General features: G+C 35.1%; 1 protein-coding gene across 1 annotated transcript in view; it reads left to right on the forward strand.

The window, feature by feature from the left end:
• The first annotated feature begins 781 nt into the window (after positions 1–781).
• The window catches only part of LOC129721816 (neurogenic locus protein delta), a 57992-nt gene continuing 36563 nt past the window's right edge, over positions 782–22210 (forward strand). The window contains exons 1-3 of the mRNA XM_055674829.1: positions 782–1644; positions 12350–12652; positions 16690–16753. Of these exons, the coding sequence (XP_055530804.1) occupies positions 1558–1644; positions 12350–12652; positions 16690–16753 (454 nt within the window). The 5' untranslated portion in view covers positions 782–1557. The remainder of the gene's footprint in view (positions 1645–12349; positions 12653–16689; positions 16754–22210) is intronic.

Below are 22210 nucleotides of genomic sequence, written 5' to 3' on the forward strand. Positions count from 1 at the left end.
TGCGACTTATCGATAATTATCGTTAGCGCTGAAATTCAACGATATTATCGATATGAAGCAATTATCGATATTAACGATAAATATCGATAACTTTTCCATCACTAATTTCGAGCAGTTTTAATTTATGATTTAAAATCCGAAGGACAACGATAGAACATTTTTCAAAATCACTTTTTGCTTAGAAAATGCAGCTTTTTCAGATGATATAGAAAACTGGTATAGCTAAACAACCCATTTGATACGATGCGGCTGCGGCAAGTCGACAGTTGGTTCATACATTTTCTGTCAAATTACAACGCAACGCAAACGTATGTGATTTTTCACATAATTTTGAAGTGAAATTGTAGGTAAGTAATCCTATATCTAAGAAATTATTAATATTATGAACAATTTTTACTCATCAGCAATTATTAATGTTATAAAGAATTTTTTACCCATAATGGATGCCTTCTCTTCTAACTTGGGGTATATAGCTCCTCTCGAACTCTTTCCACTGGTACGCCACTGAAATCTTGTTTCACACATTATCCGCTAGGTGGCTTAGTTATCGTTGTTTCTTTTGCGACTCCATTTTTCCATGTATATTTCATTTGAACAACAGCATAAGCTGTCGCTCGCTACCGGTTGGCTTCGCTTCGTCTCAAACCATAAGCAACAGAGAGAAGACAGCTGCACGTTGGTTTAATACGAAATAGTGCGCAAGAAAAGGAAGTAGATAGCGAATGTGAGTGAGGAGTAAACATTTTTTCGAGGCTGCACCCGAAGTTTACCGAGCAGTTTCACTCCAATACTGTCTTTAGCAGTTCGTCCACATTAGTCTGGAAGGGAATGTTACGCGGTGTAGTGATTCGTCGGTTAGTGCTTTTTGCTTTATTTCATAGTGCAAAAATCATCTCATTAGCTACACTCAGTTTACCGCAATAGAAATAGTCCTAAACGTGTTTAGAAACTAATAGATAAATAAATTAAAAATTGCGTCTTGTTCAGGGAGTTTAGTGATTTTTGATACACAAAGAGCATTGAGATGCTTAACAACGTGGTCATGCATAAAAAGCTTTGGCTGGATTATGAGTGAAGCCGGCATGTGAAGCAACAAGCCAAGCAGTGAAATTATACTAGTATTGTTGGATTACTTTGTGCACCAGTAGCAGCATAATAATCACGGAGGAATAGCAAAGACGGGCTGATACGGTTTTGTTTTTGAGAAATACCATAGTACCTAATTGTTTTAAATAAAATTGGAATATATGGAACAACTTTTAAATCATGATCGGATAAGTGATTATAGTGCGTTGCAGTGTACAGTGTATGTAGAAGAAAATAAAAGTTGCAATGCTGCCTAAAATAAGAAGAAAATATTAAAAAAACGTGTCATTTTGTGATGTAGTGCAGATGAGCGTATGCACTATCTTAGCGTAACCAACTCACCTACTGAGGCTGCCATCTTTACTATCGGATTAACGACTACAGCAACATCCTACTACTCGACTAGCATCCAAGTTCTACACTTAGGGCATTGGATGAAACAATCTCAACTTCCTTAACACATTTACACGAATGAGGCCAGAATCGTGCTGTAGCACAATGAACAGGATTTACTTTTTCTGTATTCTATACTTCACTTCAATGTTCCTATTTACCGAGGTAACTTTTTTTTTTTGATAGTCCTGTAAAACATTTCTTCAGATTTTCTCCCACCCGTAAAAATTGTTCAACAATATCTGTGTGGTTATTAGATTTGTATGCTCGATAAAAATTCAATTTGGTTGATTCAATTCAATTCAATTTAATCGTTTCTCAAAAAAAAATATATTAAATAAAATCTAAATGAAAAAATAAATAAAATCTAGATTTTTTCAATGTGCTTACTGAGCTTTTGAAAATTTAATGTATACCAAATTTATTTTTCTATATGAAGCACATATTTTGCAACATGTCAGCCCAAAGTTTAGAACAGCTTTTAAATATTAATAAGTTGTGTAATAACAAATAGTTTTCAACATTAGTTAAAGCTTTTGCTTCATTTCAGTTTGAATTTAGTAGTAGTAATTGAATAGAAGCAATAAGAGAGACGTTCTTTATTACAAGTATTACAAGAGTAGATATATTTTCAATTAAATTGTATCTTCTGGGTTATGTTATACATATAAAACTACTATATGAAAGGCAATGATTAACATGAAAAGTATACAATTGTGTATAATTTGCCACGTTGACATTTAGCCTTATCTTGCGACAGCGTACACACATTGAATTCCTTCCAATAAGGCTAAAATTGTTCGTACAAGATCGACACGACTATGTTTATATGTGAAATGCTTTTATCCTGCTTTCTACTTTACTTCACTCCTTTGCTTATTGGCGCGCGGATCGTGGCTCCGCGGTAAACGAGTCTGCAAAGAGCCATTTTTCATAACAGGTCAGGAAGGAAATCTCACGGTGGTTTGCGCACCGAATATGTACGATTCCATACGGCAGCTGCACAACAGACAGAGGAGAAAGGCAAGATGGGAATTAGGGTGCTTCTTCATTCCAGTTATCATATTTTTATTTTCTTCTTTTGCATATATTCGTCAGAAAAAAAAACCTTCACCCACCTTGTATATTGTTTCCCTACCTGAGTCGTCCTCGTGGTGTAGGTTTTTTACCTTCCTTGATGCTACTGATCGCAAGCCGCATTTTCGACTCATACTTTTCAGTGCAATTAACTAAAGCATAAAATAATACGAAACTTACCTATACTATCGCAGTGGAAGTGCAAAGATGGAAAGGTGCCTGGTTTGATCAGTTTGGGCAACGGCATCGAGAATTTACTAAGACAAGCTCAACTCTTGTCGATTGGAATCAGGGGTCTACGAATGAGAGTTTCAACCGTTTTACCTTATTATTTATAAAGAAGAGATGGCAGTAATAATTCATCAGTGGGGACATATTGACTATATTATAAAACTTATTCATTCAACTGAATGACGCATGTAGAATTACTAAAATACCTTTAAACAGTGAAATATTCGCAACAACACTTTCAAATAATAATTTCACATTATCTCGACTGGATAATTTTGGTTATCGTCTTCCAATTGAATTCACTATACGAATCCAATCAAAATTAACAAACTGCTGCAGTCTGTTTTTTATTTATACTAAATAAATAATGCAGTTCGAGCACGGTGTAGAACTGCAATTTCCACTGTCTACCCTCAGATGAGCACGAGGGAATAAACAACATAACATGAAATGCCATATCAAAAAATGTCAGCTTCACACAGGGAAACCAGATGTGCAGATTTGTCCGCAAAACGCAGATTTTTAGAGCAGATTTTTATTGATTCGCAGATATTTGGAGACTTTTAACAGTTTCCGCAGATTTTTGTCAGAGTCTCCTCATATTTACGCAGATTTTCTCAAAATAGTTGCTGATTTTTGCAGACAATTGCCTGCGTGAGCGAAATTTTTTCAAATCACGGATAGTTTTTTTTCAGATTTCAAGCAGATTTTTCCAGTTTTTCGAGCAGTTGCAGACATTTTTCAAAAACATCTGGCATCTCTGGCTCCACACTGTGACGCAACCACACTGAAAATATCCATTAGTTGGAGCTAGTGTAACACCATCTCAAAAACGAAAATATTATTGGGCGTCCTACACAAACTACGTAACGCTTAAAATCTAGATTTCAGACCTCCTTCTTCCTATGTAACGCTAAAAAAACTTGCTCCTTTCCTCATATTTTCAATTTCATGAAAATATCACAGTTACGCAAATGTCTCAACTAACCCTACAACAATAAATAACAAAAACTCAACCTCCCTCCTCTCCCTTCATGCGTTACGTAATTTTTGTACGACACTAGTGGAATTGTTTCTTGTTTCAGGACAGAAAGTATCCCCCTGTACGTTTAAATCTTCACTTCCTGTGCATGTGCCCTTCAATGTGTAGTATTTCACTCAGACAGCAATCCCCAACAATATTGATGGACCCCTGATCCAGGCTAATAGATTATCTTTGCAAATCGGTCTCTCTTCTCCTTTTTATTTAACAGGTATACTCTCGTGCTTTCTCTTTTGCTCTTTGAAATTTATATTTGGCCTTCTCATTTCTCGCTCGATCACTCTTCGCTTCAATGCTGATGCGAACACGAAGCATTGCTTTGGTCATCAGACTGATTCACTGTTGTTGTTGTTGTTGTTGTTACTGCTGCTGCTGTTGTTGGTGCTACAGTATGCTGCCATGGCTGGAGTATTCCAAATACAACGAATGTTGATCGTCTGTTTGCACACACAAGCGAACACGGTTTGTTTCGCGATGTGAACGAATGAACATAAAAAGAAGAAAAAAAGATATACGTATGAAGAAGCTTGAAAGAAAAAAGAATAGAAGGAACGAATTGTTTTCCCACGGCACACGATTCGCTGGTCAGCGCAGCCCTGCTGCAAGCTCCACGAACAGCCGCAAAAAGAAGAAAACTGGAATGAAAAAAAAACCGGTGACTTCAGCAGTATGTTGCTGCGAGGTATAAATTTGTAATAAACGCACGAATTAATTTAATTAAATGAATTTTGCATATTCCCCAACTTCTCCTTTTCACCTCTACATAACGTGTAAGCCCACAAATGCTCATTCATTCTACGTAATAAGCCGAATTTTGTCGGCTATCGGTAAATATTTAACTTGTTGGTGTCACTTGCCATTCAACAGAAATAGAACGGATTACCTCCGTAGTCAATAAATATAACGTATTAATAGTGGTGATCGTTCGACTCTATGTTTGTTTATATGCATGTTGGAAGTTGGCTATTTCTATTGAGGATGTATAAAAAAAAGATCAGCTCTAGAGAATCAATACGTGCATCTTGTTCTTGAATAAAAAGTTTTTAAGTATGTTGTATATATATAAAATATATATATATATATATATATATATATATATATATATATATATATATATATATATATATATATATATATATATATATATATATATATATATATATATATATATATATATATATATATATATATATATATATATATATATATATATATATATATATATATATATATATATATATATATATATATATATATATATATATATATATATATATATATATATATATATATATATATATATATATATATATTTGAATGAGATAAAGTGACTGTCTGCGTCGCTGGGCTTGGACCAAGTCGAAATGGAAATTAAAAAATTAAAATATGATGTTACACACAGACTAAGAAGTAAAACATCTGGTGTTCATTTTCCAATTACAATATTTTTCACGGATAAAACACCACGGCGGTCATCTATGTCGGTAGTATCGGATGCTTTTATGTGTCTTTCCGTTGTCCCATTCAAAACGTTCTGTTCTCTACAGCAAATTATTGAGATATGATCACCCGCAATGGCAACCGACTTCATACAAGGAAAGTGCTTTCTGGTCTGATTGGATTCTTTGCACTGATTTGTCGTCTCTGTGAATTTTGATTATTTTAAACAATATTTTAATCCACTTGACTCCACTAAAAACCAGTGTACACGTTTCTTATGGAGCTTTATGTTTCGTTCAAGCATTGCATTGATTACACAGGTCGACAAAAGCGAAAATAAGTTGCCTTAAATAGATTATAGCTTTTTAACCTGTGGTAACCAGGGGCACCAAAATTCACAGGAATGGTTGATAAGCTATAATCTTCCATTTTTTCCAGTTTGAGCTTTAAGGCCAAACCTGTGTCTACACATAGGGGTAAGCGGGGTAAGACCGCCCCTTTAAGCAATTCTGTTTATAGAAAAAAAAGTTGCGGCATTCAATACCCGCATTTAAAAAATAAGAACTGAAATATTTTTGTTTATTTTTCAGCTTTTTTTTTTCAATTTTAAAAATTCATTAAAAACCTGCAGATCTTTTTCATGCGGGGTAAGATCGTGTATTTGGCAAAATTGTAGATGGTATTTTTTTTCTTTTTAAAAAAAATATAGGGTAAGGAACGGCTTAAGCAGTAGTGCCTTTTTTAATCAGTCGAAGAAAACAGGCCTCAAACTTCTGAATTTTGATCAATATCAACAATTTCAATGATGGAAACGAAAACTTTGATTGTCTAGCTGTCTTACGAATATAAGAAATACCGTTAATCACAAAGCAATCTGTGGACAATTTCCAATTGAAATAAATCGACCTATATTGCAGCCATTCAGGAGCCACTTCGGGTGCTGAAATAAAACGCCTGCAAAACATATGGAAACTGCTTAGAATAGGTTCAGGATGATTGGAATAGTGTCCCTCGATTGGTAACTTTAATTGATTATTGTTCAAGTTTGCTAACTTAGTTTTACAATCTGAAAACAAGTTTTAACAGAGAAAAAGATAGAGAACAGATTGATATACTTCTGCTTGAATTTCACCCGACACATTTCGAGTATTTCGTCTCAATACACAGGCGGTTCCCAAAGCTGCTTAGAATATGTTCCCTACCCTACTCTGTGAAAAACCTGAAAAAAAAATTGTTTCTAAGTTTTAACTTTTTTTATTTTTTGATCATCCAAGTTCAAATCAATGTTTAGGTAACTTTTTGTGGTTTTCAAAACAAAAAGATTTTCCAGAATTGGGGTTTTTAAAGATATTCAGTTTATAATATACCTGTCTTTAAGCTTAAAATAAATACTCATTAAATAGAGTAATCATATAATTTTTTTATTCAAATTTTAATTTTTTTAATGTTTTTTTAAGAACAAAATTACCAACGACTTGATACTAATCAAACAAACCTCCCAAACAAAATTTTTCTTTACAAAATTTGAGCTTTTAATATTTCTAATATTTCCATGATCCAACAACCATCAAATTTTAGCTTACCTTTTTTTTGCAGGCAAAAACATGTTTTTTAAATAAATTTTTGAAAAATTTTATTTTTCATTCTATTTTTGATCTGTTCTATAATTTTTTTACGGTGATACTTTTTTAGAAAGGAGAAAACTACTATTTTCAACTCTGCCGGAGAAGTCATACCGATCAAACAAACCGTCCTGGCTCTGAAATTATTTTTGTTTCTTAATACCATTTTTACACAAGTTTACTTTTTAAAAAAATTAGTCTTGTTGAAAAAAAAATACTAGAAAAGCTTCAACTAAATCGAAAATGGTCGATTAACATCGTTGTCTTATGTGGCTTGAAATTACTCTACTGATAATTCAGAGGAGAACAAAAACTTTCTTTACCAAATCATTCTTTTGCACGAGGCAGTAAATGGTCTTTGATGAATTTGTTAATTGTCACGCTTCTGTCGACAAATAGCAGTCGCAACCTTACTCTGTTGGATATTGCTTCCCAAACCATCACAGCTGAAACATTCTGGAAGCGTTGCACTTCTCTCTTATTGGCTGGAATATCTCGAAGGCATGCTCCATACACATGATCATTCAGCTTGTTCAAAACAGCCCCAAAATTATTAATGTTTCATCGTAAAAAATATTTTGTGAGCAGCGTGCGTCTTCAGTAGCAATCAAAATCTTGCAACCCTGTGGGCAATATTTTTGCAGAATAATCCGTGAATCATCTGTGTCTTGAAAGCTCCGTATCCTTTTTGATGATTTTATGCATAGTGTTATGCCTCATGTTCATTGCCTCTATTTTTAACTTCACTTAGAACTGTAAACTATACCTAACAAATGAACTACAAACATGTGTCGCAATCGAAACAAACACAGCTGTTTAACAGGGTAAAAAGGAGTTTGCATCGAGAGGCACTCAAATGTGTGTATCACTTTCACGGTGACACCCTGTATAACTACATTGTACATAATTATTTAGCATATTGAATGAAAAATATTAATGGGTTCTATGGAACCAGTAAATCTACTTATCAAAATTTCAACTAACGAATCAACTAAAGGTGTTCAGATCAGGTACACCGCTGCAAGTAAAACTCAATAAGTTGATCGTCATATATCCTATTGGACAATATTAAACGTATTTTAAAGTCTCCCATCGAAAGGTTCAATAGTCAACAATTAAGTTGTAACCTCGTTCAAATGCAATTCAAGTCGATTCACCAGGTATCGAAAAAAATGGTTTGTGAGGAAACAAAACAATCACTTTGTCATAGTTAAATCACCAATCATCCAATATGTAAAGAAGGAAGCGGTATGTAGGTATTCTGAACGTAACCCGCCTGATAAATCTCTCATAAATCGTAATAATAAATAGCAATAATAGATCATTAGTACAGAATGGCGAAAACCTGGAAAATCAGGGAATGTCAGGGTTTTCATTTTTCGATCAGGGAATATGAGGGAAAATTTTTTAAACAATACGTAATTCTTTTTTAAACGGTTCATTAGCGCAAAACCTGTTTTGTTAGCATCAAAGGCCTTTTCGGGACCGCTACCGTTCGATTTTATATCTGATCGTACACTTTTTCCACTAAGATTTCAGAGCTGCGTTCATCTAAGTTCCACCTTTTTGTGCCGAATGCTGAAAAATATCATCATTATTGTTATATTTCAGGGAAAATCAGGAAATTTGATTTTGAAACTTTTTTTTGCCTAACTGTAAAAATTTTCATAGATAAGAAAAGGCAATTGAATATTTCTCAGTTTAGAAATAAATGCTTTGAAAATGTCAATTTAAAATCCGGGTGGTAAAATTTATGCTATCAGCGATAGCAGATATTTTATTTGAATTTGAGGTATGTGTGATGTGATACAGCACTAAAAAGTATAACGAAGCAGTAGAGTTCATCCATTTATTATACTACTTCCAAATTACGATATTATGATATTCATTTTTTTGTTACTTTGTTAATATCACCTTAGTTACCATTGTCCAGTTATAAATTGCATATTAAATGTTGTAATACAGGGGGTAGACAAAATGATTGAGATATGCAAAATTTTGTCAATTTTTAAATAGTTAGAACGAAAAATTAATCAATTTTGGTGAAACCGGTTTCATTTACTATTCTAGTTTCATTTACTATTCTAGTTCCAAAAACTACTAGGGAATTTGACGGGACAAACGGACACCACAAATGTTCCGGATTTTAGGAGTGTGTGCCGAAATGTGCATTTTTGCAACGCGTAGAATTTTTTCTGACATCTAGTTTCTTCTAGGTTTATATGGTTCCAAAAAACTAGAATTCCTTCCGAGTTTGAAAATCCGTCGAGAAACCATCGAGATATGAAATAATTAAGTATGTTTTTGCTGTTGGGTAAATAGTACACGAAAAAGTTTTTGTTAGAATTTTTTTTTCTTTAGAAGTTTCTACTGTGGTTTGTTTTGAAGAGTTTTAGGCAATCTGTTATGAAATAACCGATATTTTTAAAATCATTTTATGTTTTTTTAAATTATATTTTTTCAGTGTAGGATCTGATATTAAAAATTTCAATATTTTTAAATAAAAGTTCAGATAATTTTATAGAAGTTATCCATTAATAACCATTCTCTATCTCTCGGAATTATTTAGATATGTTGATTTATGCGAAAGAGGTTTAAGTACTTCAAACCTTTTCAAATGTTAGTCCAAATAAATTTCCAAAAAAATTTGCAAAATTGCTTAGTTTAATAAGGCCTACACACCCACAAAGTTTCATTGCGTTCTGCTAGAGTGCCCAAGAAAAATTGTACCCAACAAGAGAAAAAAACTGCCAAAAACAACACCCATACTTAATTAATTCATATCTCAATGGTTCTTCGACAGATTTTCACCCTTAGGTACCAATGAACTCGCGTTTTATTCTAGTTTATTGGAACTATTTAAACCTAAAAGCAACCAAATATCAGAAAAAGTTTTACGCGTTGCAAAAATGCACACACTCCTGAAATCCGGAACATTTCCGGTATCAAACCAGGATAGTTTTCCAGTAAGATGAAACCGGTTTCATCAAAATTGATTTATTTTTCGTAAAGTTCTGGTTATTTAAAAATTGATAAAATTTTGCCTGTCTCAGTCATTTTGTCTGCCCCCGTTTATGGTCAAAATAATAACAATTGTTGCAATATTATCCAAATTCACCGTAATGCAACAGCAATTAGTTCGATTCAATGTTGAAAATCTTGATCTTGAAAATTATTTAAAATGCTCCAAAAAGCCAAAAAAATCATGGATAGAATAGAAGTTGTTAGCTCAGAAATTATAAAATGAGCTAAAATCATGATACGAATGAGAGGAAATACATTCGTGCAAGATGCTGGGGAAACGGACGTGCAAACACACGGGAAAACAGTAAAACTCTGAAAGATTCTTGAGAAGAAGAAAAAAAGAACAGATCGTGCAGTTTTTCTGCTTTTGCAGCCGTTGTTTTTTGCTCTGTTCCCATGATTGAATACATTTCTTTGAGGGGGCTTATTTTCGTTCGCCCGCCTTGCTCTTACGATATCCACTATCAGTGAAAAGACGACGGACGGTCGGCATACATTCACAGGCTCCACGATGCTGCTGAACGGTGCCAATGGCTCCAGCTGGAGCCACGCTCGGATATCAAGAGGTAGAAAATCTGGTAGAACCGGAACACGGCGAAGGGTTTAGCAAGCGAAAGACTACTGACCAGACTTATTTCTTGTGCGTGTTCTTCAGTTTGCTATATGGGCTGCATTTGTTGCAACAACTGCAAAACACGTTCTTACCGATCGTATGCATGTGTGTCGTATTCATTCAGATGTTTTGTTTATGGGAAATTCGAATGGCTATCAAACTAGTTGGCAATTATCTTCGTCCAATTTTCGTTCTAATAACAACATCCTAAGAAAACGAAGTTTGCCGCTTGTTTGGAATAGATGAAAAACTCTTTGTACATCAATTGTTGTATAGCAAAATAAATTGCCGATACTTTCATAGGGTATTTGGTCTTACCCGTCTTTACATTTTCGTTTCATTCGATCATCACTCGATCACCCGTCGGTTCTGTCGATTGCAAGGAATCAAAACAGTTTACTGACACGTAGGAGCGGACCGGCCAACGTTATTTTGCAGAAGAAAGTCTCTTTTTCTGTTTGATTGTGCGTCTGCTACTGGCGTCCGTCTCGTTGTCGCTGATAACTGTGACGTTATAAAAGATGTTTACATGCCGGACGGCCTGTCGCTACCTGTAGGACAGTAATGTAAAATACATCGTACGATTGCACGTTTCTGCCGATAAAAATGTGCCGCCAACATCAATAGATGCGATGCTACTTTTTACTGCTGCCGGTAGGAAAAATGTAATGCCATGATAAAAACTGGCAATCATTTCAGATATTACTAGTTAAAACGGGTTTGGTTCCAATATCAATCGCACAGCTTCAGTGCAAGATTGCCTTTTCAATTTTGGGTTATTCAATTCAATTGGCCGCGTGCCGATAGCTCGCTTCACAAGTATAATTTTGAAACATGATCTACTACAAACTTGCAGTCCTTAAATAATACTAAATAATGCTACATTAAGGTGAAATGCTTGTTTTGAAAAATTAAACTGGGGTGGCATTGCGCATTTCGTTTCGAGTAACTCGAACAAAACTAAATGATCGCTGGTGGGCGCTTTGTTTCGTTTTTCGTTTTTTTTTTTCGACATTGCAGGTTAGATAAGCCGAAGGACAAATGACAATGACAGCTCCTTTTGAGCTTAAAGCAAAACTGGTAGTATGTGACGTGCTCGAAAATAGCGAAAATCCTTCGAATCGAGCTGCACAATGCCACCCATGACACATAATTCCGCATAAACAAATTCACTTCAATTCACATGTTTTGATGATTTCGCTTTTGTCTGCAGGTAAGTTAACTATTGGCGGTAACACTTGTACTACGCAAACCAAACACGCTAGAGCAAACTTTTGGCCTACCATACAGTAAGATGTTGCTTTTGCTATAGCGTCTCTTTAGTTGAATTAATTACTATAATGAGATTTTGTCTCAACACGTTTTCTGTTGTTTGGAATGACGATAACTTTATAAAGAAACATCAAATTATCTCATGGGAAGAAGTAGCTGAACGAAAGTTCCTTCCTTGCCGTTGAAATCAGCCTTTGTAGCGACTAATAGTGCTCAACTTTGTTCATATTCCTTCGAGATATAGTTTTATTTTCTTTATTTCTTGGAAACAACTACCCAATTAAGTCTGTTTTATAAGTAGTCTGGCATTTGTTGGGTGTTAAGGGCACAAGTCAAGTACATCATCTTGTCTCTGCTTTGCGTGGTACTACATATACATGACTATGTGATGATGCTGGAGTCCAGTAATCCACGTTTTTTGATAACTGTGCTTCTTATTCTCCATCTCATAAACTGTTGTTTTTACGAGTCTGCTTCTGGGAGATACATTACGGTAACATTAAAAATATGACCTCTCTAATCGGAACAATCTGCTTGATTCATTTTCAGATCGAAGGCTCGGGACTGTTTGAGCTCAAACTAAAACACTTCACAAACGAACGAGGGGTGGATAATGAAGGAGCTTGTTGTTCAGGACGATCGGACACGAATGGCAACTGTATGGGTGCGTGCAAAACTCGATTTCGTGCGTGTCTGAAACATTACCAAGCCAAAATTGATACATCATCGCCATGCACGTTTGGAGATTTCACTACCCCTGCTTTGGAAGGAAACTTGCTAAATTTGACCCAAAAAAGCAAACAAGAAGGATTTGAAAATCCGATACGGTTTCCTTTTGAGTTTGGATGGCCGGTAAGTAAATGAACAAAATCAATATTATCGTCGTGACCAAGGGCTCTAACATAGTATGTATATTCATAGTTGTGATTTGCGTGTAAACACGCGAAGCTGAAATTGAAGTACTTGGTTTTAGTTGAGTTGACCTGGTTTCTTTCTTTAGATGTTTGACAAAATTTGGAGAAATGATGGTGTTATATTTCAAAACACGTGCCATTATTTATCGAAAACATCGAGGATATGCCGAATTCACGTCGTTGAAAAAGGTCAAACTAGCCAACAGTACTGGTGGGCCAACAAAACCATTATCATAAATGTTACGCCTGTTGTAAGTTTCACGCGCATGGAATTTTTCATTTCAACACAAAGCCATTTTCAAAATGTGGCGTCCTATATGTAGAATGAATTTGGGATTAAGTCGCATGCAGAAAATTTATGTGCGCACGGCAGTTTTCTTTTTCTCATTTATATGCAGCAGCCGTTTTCGTCGCAGCAAGGAAACATCTGCTGTTCAGGTTTTCCTTCATAACAAACTAAAAAAAGCCTGACGCGCAGGTTCCTTTTTTGCATGTATTCACACTGAGCGTTACACATGTGTATCTTCAGTGCCCTTAGGAATTATATTAGAATAGTGATATTTTCAAATCATAGAAGTTTGGTATCACTTGTTCGTTACCTACAGTTCACTTAAGAAAACGCATAATGAATAGCGCTAAATTTAAAATAAAAACGGCTTTATATGTGCATTAGAGTGTTTAAAACAGCTAAGTAACCTTCATTTCCTAGTAACTCTGTAGGTAGTATTATCAAGTGCAGGGATATAATGTAAAACATTGGCATTCTTGAGATCCATCGTTACCTATCGTGTTTTTATCAGTGATGCAAAATTATAGCAATATTTAAACTAGGCCCCTACACGTATTGATATGTGCCCTTAAAACTCGTTTTAAAAGCCAGCTGTGCAATTAGTTTTATTTTTTTGTGGTCGTCATTTTCTTATTTATTCGTAAATGTAGAGGGTATGCGGGTAACTTTTGTAACGCCAGAAACGCTACGCTAACGGTTGGTTTTGTGTAATAGTGCGCACACATATACAGATTCATGTACAACAAGCGTACCATTTGTTCGATAAAGCAAAGGGTAATTTATGTGTGGTATCACGCGTAGTACACACATTAATTGTGTAACGACTTTTCTTCAACACATACACTAACAAGAGTGCTTCCATTGATGGTGTTGCTTGCGAATGTGTTCCGACATATTGTTGTTTTGTTTTCTTTTTTCTTCTAGATTTTCACGCGGTGTGTGTTACTGTTATGTTATACAAATACTATACACATGTTAACACGCGCCACCGAACGTGATGTTAGCATTGTTTGATTAGAAGAAATCAATCCGTCCTTCCATTGTTAGAAATTCACCATTCATAATTCGTGCAACCTTCAGACGCTTTCCCTTACGTCTGTTCCGATACGAAATTGCATAACACTACTTTTTTATGTTGCTGTCTGAACCTCCAACAGAGAAAAATGTTCCTATATCAAACGAAATTATATTCTTCCCTACGGCGCACAGTCGCGGCCATATGTATATTTACAGAAAGAAGAAGGCTTTACTGTTTTATACTTGCTATTTTTACTCCAACCGTCTGGGATTGCACTGGAAAGTGTGTTTATAAGATTGACACATATACTAACATTTTATGATTATTTATAAAACGAATTTTTTATTGCTACTTAAATAACCAACATAATGGTTAAATTTTTGGAAGTATACTTTCCTTAAAACAAATTTAGCTTTTTCATAGATAATACGAATATTGATTTAGCAATCTTTTTTTCTGCAGGTTGTCTTGCGGCAAATAAAATGCATTTGCGTGCAAGATATAGCCTATATTAGCGGCAATTGTCATGCATAAACTTGTACCCCAAATTGATTTTCTTCGCCTCGACATCGTGTAATAAATCGATTGCAGCTATATTCTTAGTTTGGTTGTACAGAAGATAATAAGATAAGAAAACAAGAGATAAATTCACCAACTATTTGTCACGGCTATTGTTTCAAATATCATTGAACTAGAATCAAAGCTATTTGTAATGCGATGAGAATTAAAAATACTATTATTAATACGAATTAAATAACTAGCTCCTAACCAAAAATGAAATCATTTCTGACTTGCTACTTGTTTCTTTTACCATTTAGAGACTCATCTATATTTTTTTCAAAACGGCGAACACTGCTATATTAGCTATCATGTTGCGAATATTGCATATTCATCCGTCGAAAATCTCTCTATCTCTCCTAATGCAATAAAGGAAAGAGGCGTTTGTTTAACCAAAATTAATTGTGTTCTTGATTTCGAAATAAACAAACCGAATTGTTTATTTGTTTCAACAACTGAACTTTACTTGTTTTGTGCTTTCCACTGCACTTTTGTTTACCAAACAAACCTAGTTATAAGCGTATCAAATGAACCAAGTGTGTGAACAGGATTTAGCGTTTGTGCGGGGCACTTAATCGAGCATTACACTTTATGTTCATCTTCATTTTGCTTGTCATTTGCTGAAAATTAGCAGCTGTGTATATTTTTCATTTGCTCTCAACAGTCATTCAAACTAGAAAACGGACGGCATCGAAGCGCTTGTAAAAAGTTTGCAACGACAATCATATGATTGCTAATTATTTTAGAAAGTTTTAAAATAATTGGAAAACGGTTACAGAGTTTAATTATACCATCGTCATATATTGATTCCAAAAGTGGCACTAACGAAGCATAATACTGTTTTTCGAGAGTTTAATTCTAACTGTGTATCTAGCTGCGAGGATGGAATCTGAACCACGTAAAGTGGTCGTTGAAAAGGCGCGCGCTAGCGCTATCGAGTGTCGATTGAAGTATCTATTCTTTCGATACTGCTTCAACTTCCTCTTACTTCTCATAAACAGCCATAACAGAGAGGAACAATGATCATTTTAAACGTGCGCTCTTTTGAATTACACATATTAGAAAAGTTGCTCCGTGCACGTACTTTCAATCATCCGGTCGAAATATTGTACCTGATGGTGGAATTCAATGAAACAAAAAAGAGAAATCGGAAAAAGTAAGTTTTTTGCATTGTTATTGTCGATTTCGTACCTCAATTTATGTGCATGAATATTGATTTAAAAAAAAACATTAGCTTTCATGGGATTCGATTGCAAATATCAAACAAACAAAAATTCAATTGAACATCAAAATTAACATGCAATCTACACATTATAAATAATATTCACAAATCTACTCAAAAACCCGCTTGTGTGTTGTAGAGTCTTACTTTTTTTTTAGGTACATTATCGACAGTATAGTCCAAAATCTTCATGATTGTATTGATTTTTCATGTTTTTTTTTAAACAAACGTTTGATACGAATTTTTAAAGACAGCTATACTATTTTATAAAAAAAACCTAGAGGTCTTTCATGGACATTTCTAGTTATTGTAACTTTTATATCATTTCAATAACAATGACAACATCATGACTGCATACTAGCTTATAGTTTATATGGTAAATCAGCACAAAAATTAGTACATTACATCATTGGAGAGACTTTTCAATCCTGTAGTTTATCTTGTACAATCAAAGTGTTAGCCCACTAAAATTTTTTAGTTCACTATGACACATAAAATTGTCTGCAATTGTTACTAGAAAACAATTACCATACGCAAAAAAGGCCTTTATATACTTTAAAAATTTATTTTCAAGAAAAAGTTTAAAGGTAAAGCATCAGCAATAACGTGGGCAAGAAGCTTCATTGAAATCACTAACGAAGCACACACCCATGACGGAAACCTGTATAAGCAGCGGAGAATAGTTAGCCCCCGCGCGACACCATTGAATTATACTATTGAGAAGGTGTAATTGAAATAATGAATGATGCATAGCGGCTTGAATGAATCCAAGCAGTGCAAATTTACAAAACAAAGATGATGTTATTGACATGTTTTTGATTATAAACAAAACTATTAATTTTATTGGCCCACTTTTGATTTTGTGCATGTTTTATTTATTCGTTCCAGGGTACATTTACACTTATTGTCGAAGCATGGCTCGATACAAACGAAACCACATCAAGGTCTCCTGGTAAGTTAATTATATTTAACTATCAATAACATTGATTTGAAATCAGCCAAAAATGCAGAAAATTACTTTTCTTGTAAATTTGTAGATACCGATTATACCCTTGCATCCGAATATTCAATCGCACAATAACTAATTGACATACTCTCATTTCACGCATTTACATCATTTCAAATCTTACTATTGGTCGGCAAAGCACGTTGAAACATATCAGACTCGACCGTACTAAAGTATAACATATGACTATACTTGAGCTTCAGACAAATTCGCTTCCTTTCTACTCGTTTCAAAACAGGATTATTCACCTAACATAAGGATTCTCTATTTCGCTCATACAACTAAACAGCTACGCAAACAATTGCAATGAATGAAACGAATTGCATAAAAGTGTTTCCTATTATGGTGTCGTTGACAAAAGAGATTCCATTTCGAATAGAAAATGTCGTTTTAATCCCTTTTCTTCCGTTTCATTCTTCCCGGATTGAACACGTTTACCTTCTTTATATTATTCGCTCCGGATATCAAACCATGCTCGACTAGCAACGTTTTAGGGGGTCGTAACAGCGGTTCGCGGCACTGCTGGTAGTGCAGATGGAGATATCTGGTCTGTTCCCGCCAGTCAGTGATGGTAACCCACATCTATGCATCTACGTACAAATATGGTAGGAAGACAGCAGTCCCCGGTTAACAAAAAATGCACACGTGACAGAGCACAAACAAGGGATGCCTCCACTCGAAACGAAGGAAACGAAGGAACGTTTTCGTTTCGTTGCAGTTGCTGTAAAATTTCCGGTCTTTAGTTATTTTTTTTTATTTTATATTACCACTGCAAGCATGTTGTTAAATTTTGTATAGAAATGCTGTTTCGCAGCGTTATTTTACTGGTTTAATTTTGCATTTATTCATGCATGTACTTGAAAGTTATTTACACGATTTTACAGTGATTTGCTTTTGCTAGAACAGATATTCGATGGTCATTATAACTAAAAATAAATATGAAATATACATGAAACAATCGTTTCGAATGCTTGCTGGTTTCAAACTTTGCAAATGAAATCCTATACCGTCTGGTAACATTTGGTATTGTTCTATCCACTTCCGCTGGCAAGTTTTTCATTCCCTTTCAACAACAGAAGTTTAAATCTCGGTGAGCACATTTACTTCGTTGCAATCCCCCACGTAGTCTCTTGTCTACAACCGGTAATCAAGGGAACATCCTCATTGGCTTGTTGTTACAACGTGTGGTTGGCGGGTGTATCTGGGAGACAGTAGGTATTACGTTGAACACATGGCTCCGCTGTGTTACTTGAAAAGAAAAGGGTACGAATACCTGCTTTTGGGCTACTGATGATAGTCGAATTGTGCGACGGACGAATAATCATTTCCACCTTGCTTTTCGTTTGTGTATACACTAAAGTCGCTTTTTACGCGGGGGATACGTGCCGCGTAAAAAGAAACCGCGTAAAAAAAAAACGCGTAAATTCCGGAATCCGCGTAAAAAAAACGCGTAAATTCCGGAATCCGCGTAAAAAAAAAACCGCATAAATTCCGGAATCCGCGTAAAAAAAAACCGCGTAAATTCCGGAATCCGCGTAAAAAAAAACCATCGTTAATTTTGCATTCCGAGTGAAGGGGAACCGAAATCCGGGCAAAAAAAATACCGCGTAAATTCCGGAATCCGCGTAAATTCCGGAATCCGCATAAAAAAAACGCGTAAATTCCGGAATCCGCGTAAAAAAACCGCGTAAATTCCGGAATCAGCGTAAAAAAGCCGCGTAAAAAACCGCGTAAAAAGCGACCATAGTGTATGTTTGCTCAATTTTTAGTTTACTAACTAAAAGTAATTTCTAGTATCAATTATAACTTTCCAGGAATTTTCACATCAATTTGTCAGTCATTTATAATATGACTATATTGTTTGGTTGCGAGATGTTACACTGATGGGGAACCCGAAGCCTCTTCGTATACTATACTTAGTAATTCTAGGTTTCCTTTTCATTAAATACTAGGTTAAGGCACTGCCTACAATACTAATTCTTCAGTTCCGTGAAGTCAACAAATGGGTCTTGTTTGTTTGTCACCGTATTATGTTTGTTTGTCACCGTATTATACATGTTCGAATATTTTTCAAAAAAAGCGTTTTCCAAGAAAAATTTTTTGATATATAAAATGTGAAGAAGGCTGAGAAGGTAGTATTACAATGCAAAGTTTTACCCCAAATGAACATAGTCGTGCGTTTTATTTACATATAGTAGAACAATCGAAGAAAAACGGAAGATTCCATTGTTCATGATTTCAACCTACACTTTAGCCGATTGATTACATTTAAATTTGGTTTTAAGAATAAAAGATTCTCTATACCACCGAAAAACAAGTTGAACGCAAGAAGTGAGTGGAGATTGATACTTCACCGCATTCCTAATAATATTTCGTTTTCCTTTTTATCGAATTCGCCAAACGCTGAAGGCATCGTGTAGCGCATAAAATCTTACTGCATACTTGTATAAACAGGCAGACGAGATTTTTATACATAATATGCCGCGTTAGAGTCAATATTACTTCGACTTACTCTTCAACCAACCGTTGGTTCCCTCCCTGTGTGTTAGGAATGCTTGTTACCGTCTACGCGCGCACTCGAGGACTCACAGATGTTTTTTTTTTTGTATTTTTCTTTATCCCATCGAATGTGTTTGGCGCATTCTAAAAGTGACAGGGTACTATCGATGGTGTTGAGACAAGCAAGATTTCGATTTTGCAAATAAAATATTGTAGATATACTCGAAAATTTCTTGTTCCGTAGTTTTGTGCTTGCTGGCCTCCAAATGCCTTCATTAGACGAATAAATCTTTCACATCCAAATATTCCCGCGAAATCTATAGAAGAAGAAGCTGAAACTTACAAAGGTATATGTAAAACCGCCTCAAAAAGAGATGCATGTTGAGAGTAAGGTTATCCCTGCCACGACATTCCATCCATACCATCGAGAAACAAGAGAAAACCGCCAAATACACTCTTAGCGCTTCATTCACTTAGCCCCACCAAAGTCCTCTCTCTTTAAAGTTTGTCGGTGCCGGTTTAACAGGTTTTTTTTTCATTTTCAAGTATCCGCAACATTTCGCGATAGTGGTAAAACCTTACATGTTGCCTGCATACTTTGGTCACAATGCATCAGACAACGATCGCTAGGTTACCAGTTAACTTTTCTCTCGATTGCAAAATTTATTCTGGTAATGTAGCTGCTTAAGTTGTGTCAGTTTTCCTAAGATCACACTATGGCTACTAGGTTCTATGCATAGTTGTTCCAGTTTGTATGGAGAACTATGACATCACCTGACATATAAATTTTGATTATAGTTTAATAATTATACCTACATAAAATTTTGCACGATGGGACTGTTTAATACGGTTAGAAAACAGATTGATCTTTAACCTTGGAAAGATAGTCTGCGTCAATTTAACTCCTCGCTTTTAGCAACGTTGCGCTCTTTCCGTCTAACAGTGCGTCAGTTATTTTCTCGTTTTTTTTTAAAAATAATATTAAAAAAAAAAATATTAAAACCTAAATTCTAGTTTTTGTTGTGTAACAATGTGTTAACACCGTAATGTCCATTCATCGTTAATTTATAAAAAAAAGTTGCATTTTCGTTAATTTGAAAATCAGAAGTCAATTTAACGCATGATTATATCCTTTTACGCATATCAAAATATGATTATCTTTTCTGGGTTAATATGCAATACAGTTTTTGTCAATTGTTGATGAGTAATGGGAGTTTGGAGTTCATTTTTCGAGATGAAAACTGATTTCTCCGCTGTATTTCGTGTATATCCGCTCCGTTATAGGGTTCAAAGTCTGGCACATCATCTTACTTTTTTCCACAACATCGCAGTGTTTTATTCTTCCATTTTCGTGCGATTAATTAAACAGTGATTCAAACATTGATTTTAGAAGAAGTTTCAAGATATTCAAATACGCATCTATTGATGCAGAAATATAAATGATCGATCCACCTAAAAATGAGATAGAAAATGTACTTTTTTTTTCAGATTGAGATAGACGCGTAGTGTCTTTGGTAAGTTTCAAGTAATTAAAAAACTAGAAATTTTGCCAACAAACATCATGTTGTTATCTCTTACATGTTATCAAATGTCCACTAGATATGAGAATGAAAAAAGTGGGCCAAGAAAGAACAACTCAGACTTTTTTTTCGAACTGGTTTTTGGCGTTGGCGTATCTCCCAGATGGTCTCGAGGTACGATGCTGGCCTACGACGACTGGCGTAGGTTCGTGTCACGGCTTGGGAGAGACTGTTAGTGTCAGTACACGCAAAAGTTGGATGGTGCGAAACCAGTACAAAATTGTGCGTTTTTAGCGCAGTTGAGCCGTTGAGAGCAAAAGTGGTACATGTGCCATTTTTACACTTTTTGGTTTTTTTGCATAAATTGATGCAGAACGCAATAATGTACTAGAATATCCAAGAAAAACCGAGATCTGATAACCTAAACCAAAATTATAGCCAACACAATTTCTGGTAATTAACATAATCACCATTTCGTTGAGAGCAAAAGTGGTACATGTCCAGTCTGTGCATGTTAGGTGAATTGTAAGTCGAGAATCTTAGGATATAAAACAATCATGTCTTCAGCAAAGTTGGTCAAGTGATTGAGTACTTTCAGATGAAGATCTGCTTTGGAATTTTCTCACTACGTGGTACTAGTGTACCCGTGATTATTTTGTAACAGAAAGCATTTTACCTATTTCAGTATCAACTCGTATGCTGTTACCAAATACATATACACCAGCGCCACGAAGAGACAGAATTCCTCAACAAACATATCGTCATTCTTTAGTACTCAATCACTTGGACAACTCTGCTGAAGGCATGAATGTTCTATGTCCTAAGATTAGAGAGCCATAATGCATCATTCATGCTCACACTGGACATGTACCACATTTGCTCACAACGTTTTCTGGTCGTCATTATTTTTCCCATAGAACAAAAGTGGTACATGTTTTTCCATTGAAGTTTGTGTAAGTTTCTCAACCAGAACTCGTTATGCTTTCATGTACCGTCTTTTGAAACCTTTCCAGCAATGATTTAGTGCAGTTGTGTTGAAAAAAAATTCACAGGAAGGTTGTGTGCAAAACCACGACCGCAAGGTTGAAGTAGAATACTTTTACAAGAAAGATAACCCGGCTGCTTGCGTGTCAGTCATTTTTCCTAGTAAATAAATGTTGACCGCTCATTGGCAGTATTGAAAATTCTGTGCAAACGAAGTTGAAGTACTACTCAATTTCAGTTTGCACATATAAATACGACCTCACTGAACAGGAAAAGTACAAACTCTTTGCGGCGCAAACAAGTTTCAACAGTAAGAGTATATGTTCATGTTAATTCAAATTAAGATAATTAACTTTTGGTTAAAGCTCAGAACAAGAAAATATTAAATCTTCAATTCATT

This window comes from Wyeomyia smithii, chromosome 2 (genome assembly GCF_029784165.1).
Source record: "Wyeomyia smithii strain HCP4-BCI-WySm-NY-G18 chromosome 2, ASM2978416v1, whole genome shotgun sequence".
NCBI lineage: Eukaryota > Metazoa > Arthropoda > Insecta > Diptera > Culicidae > Wyeomyia > Wyeomyia smithii.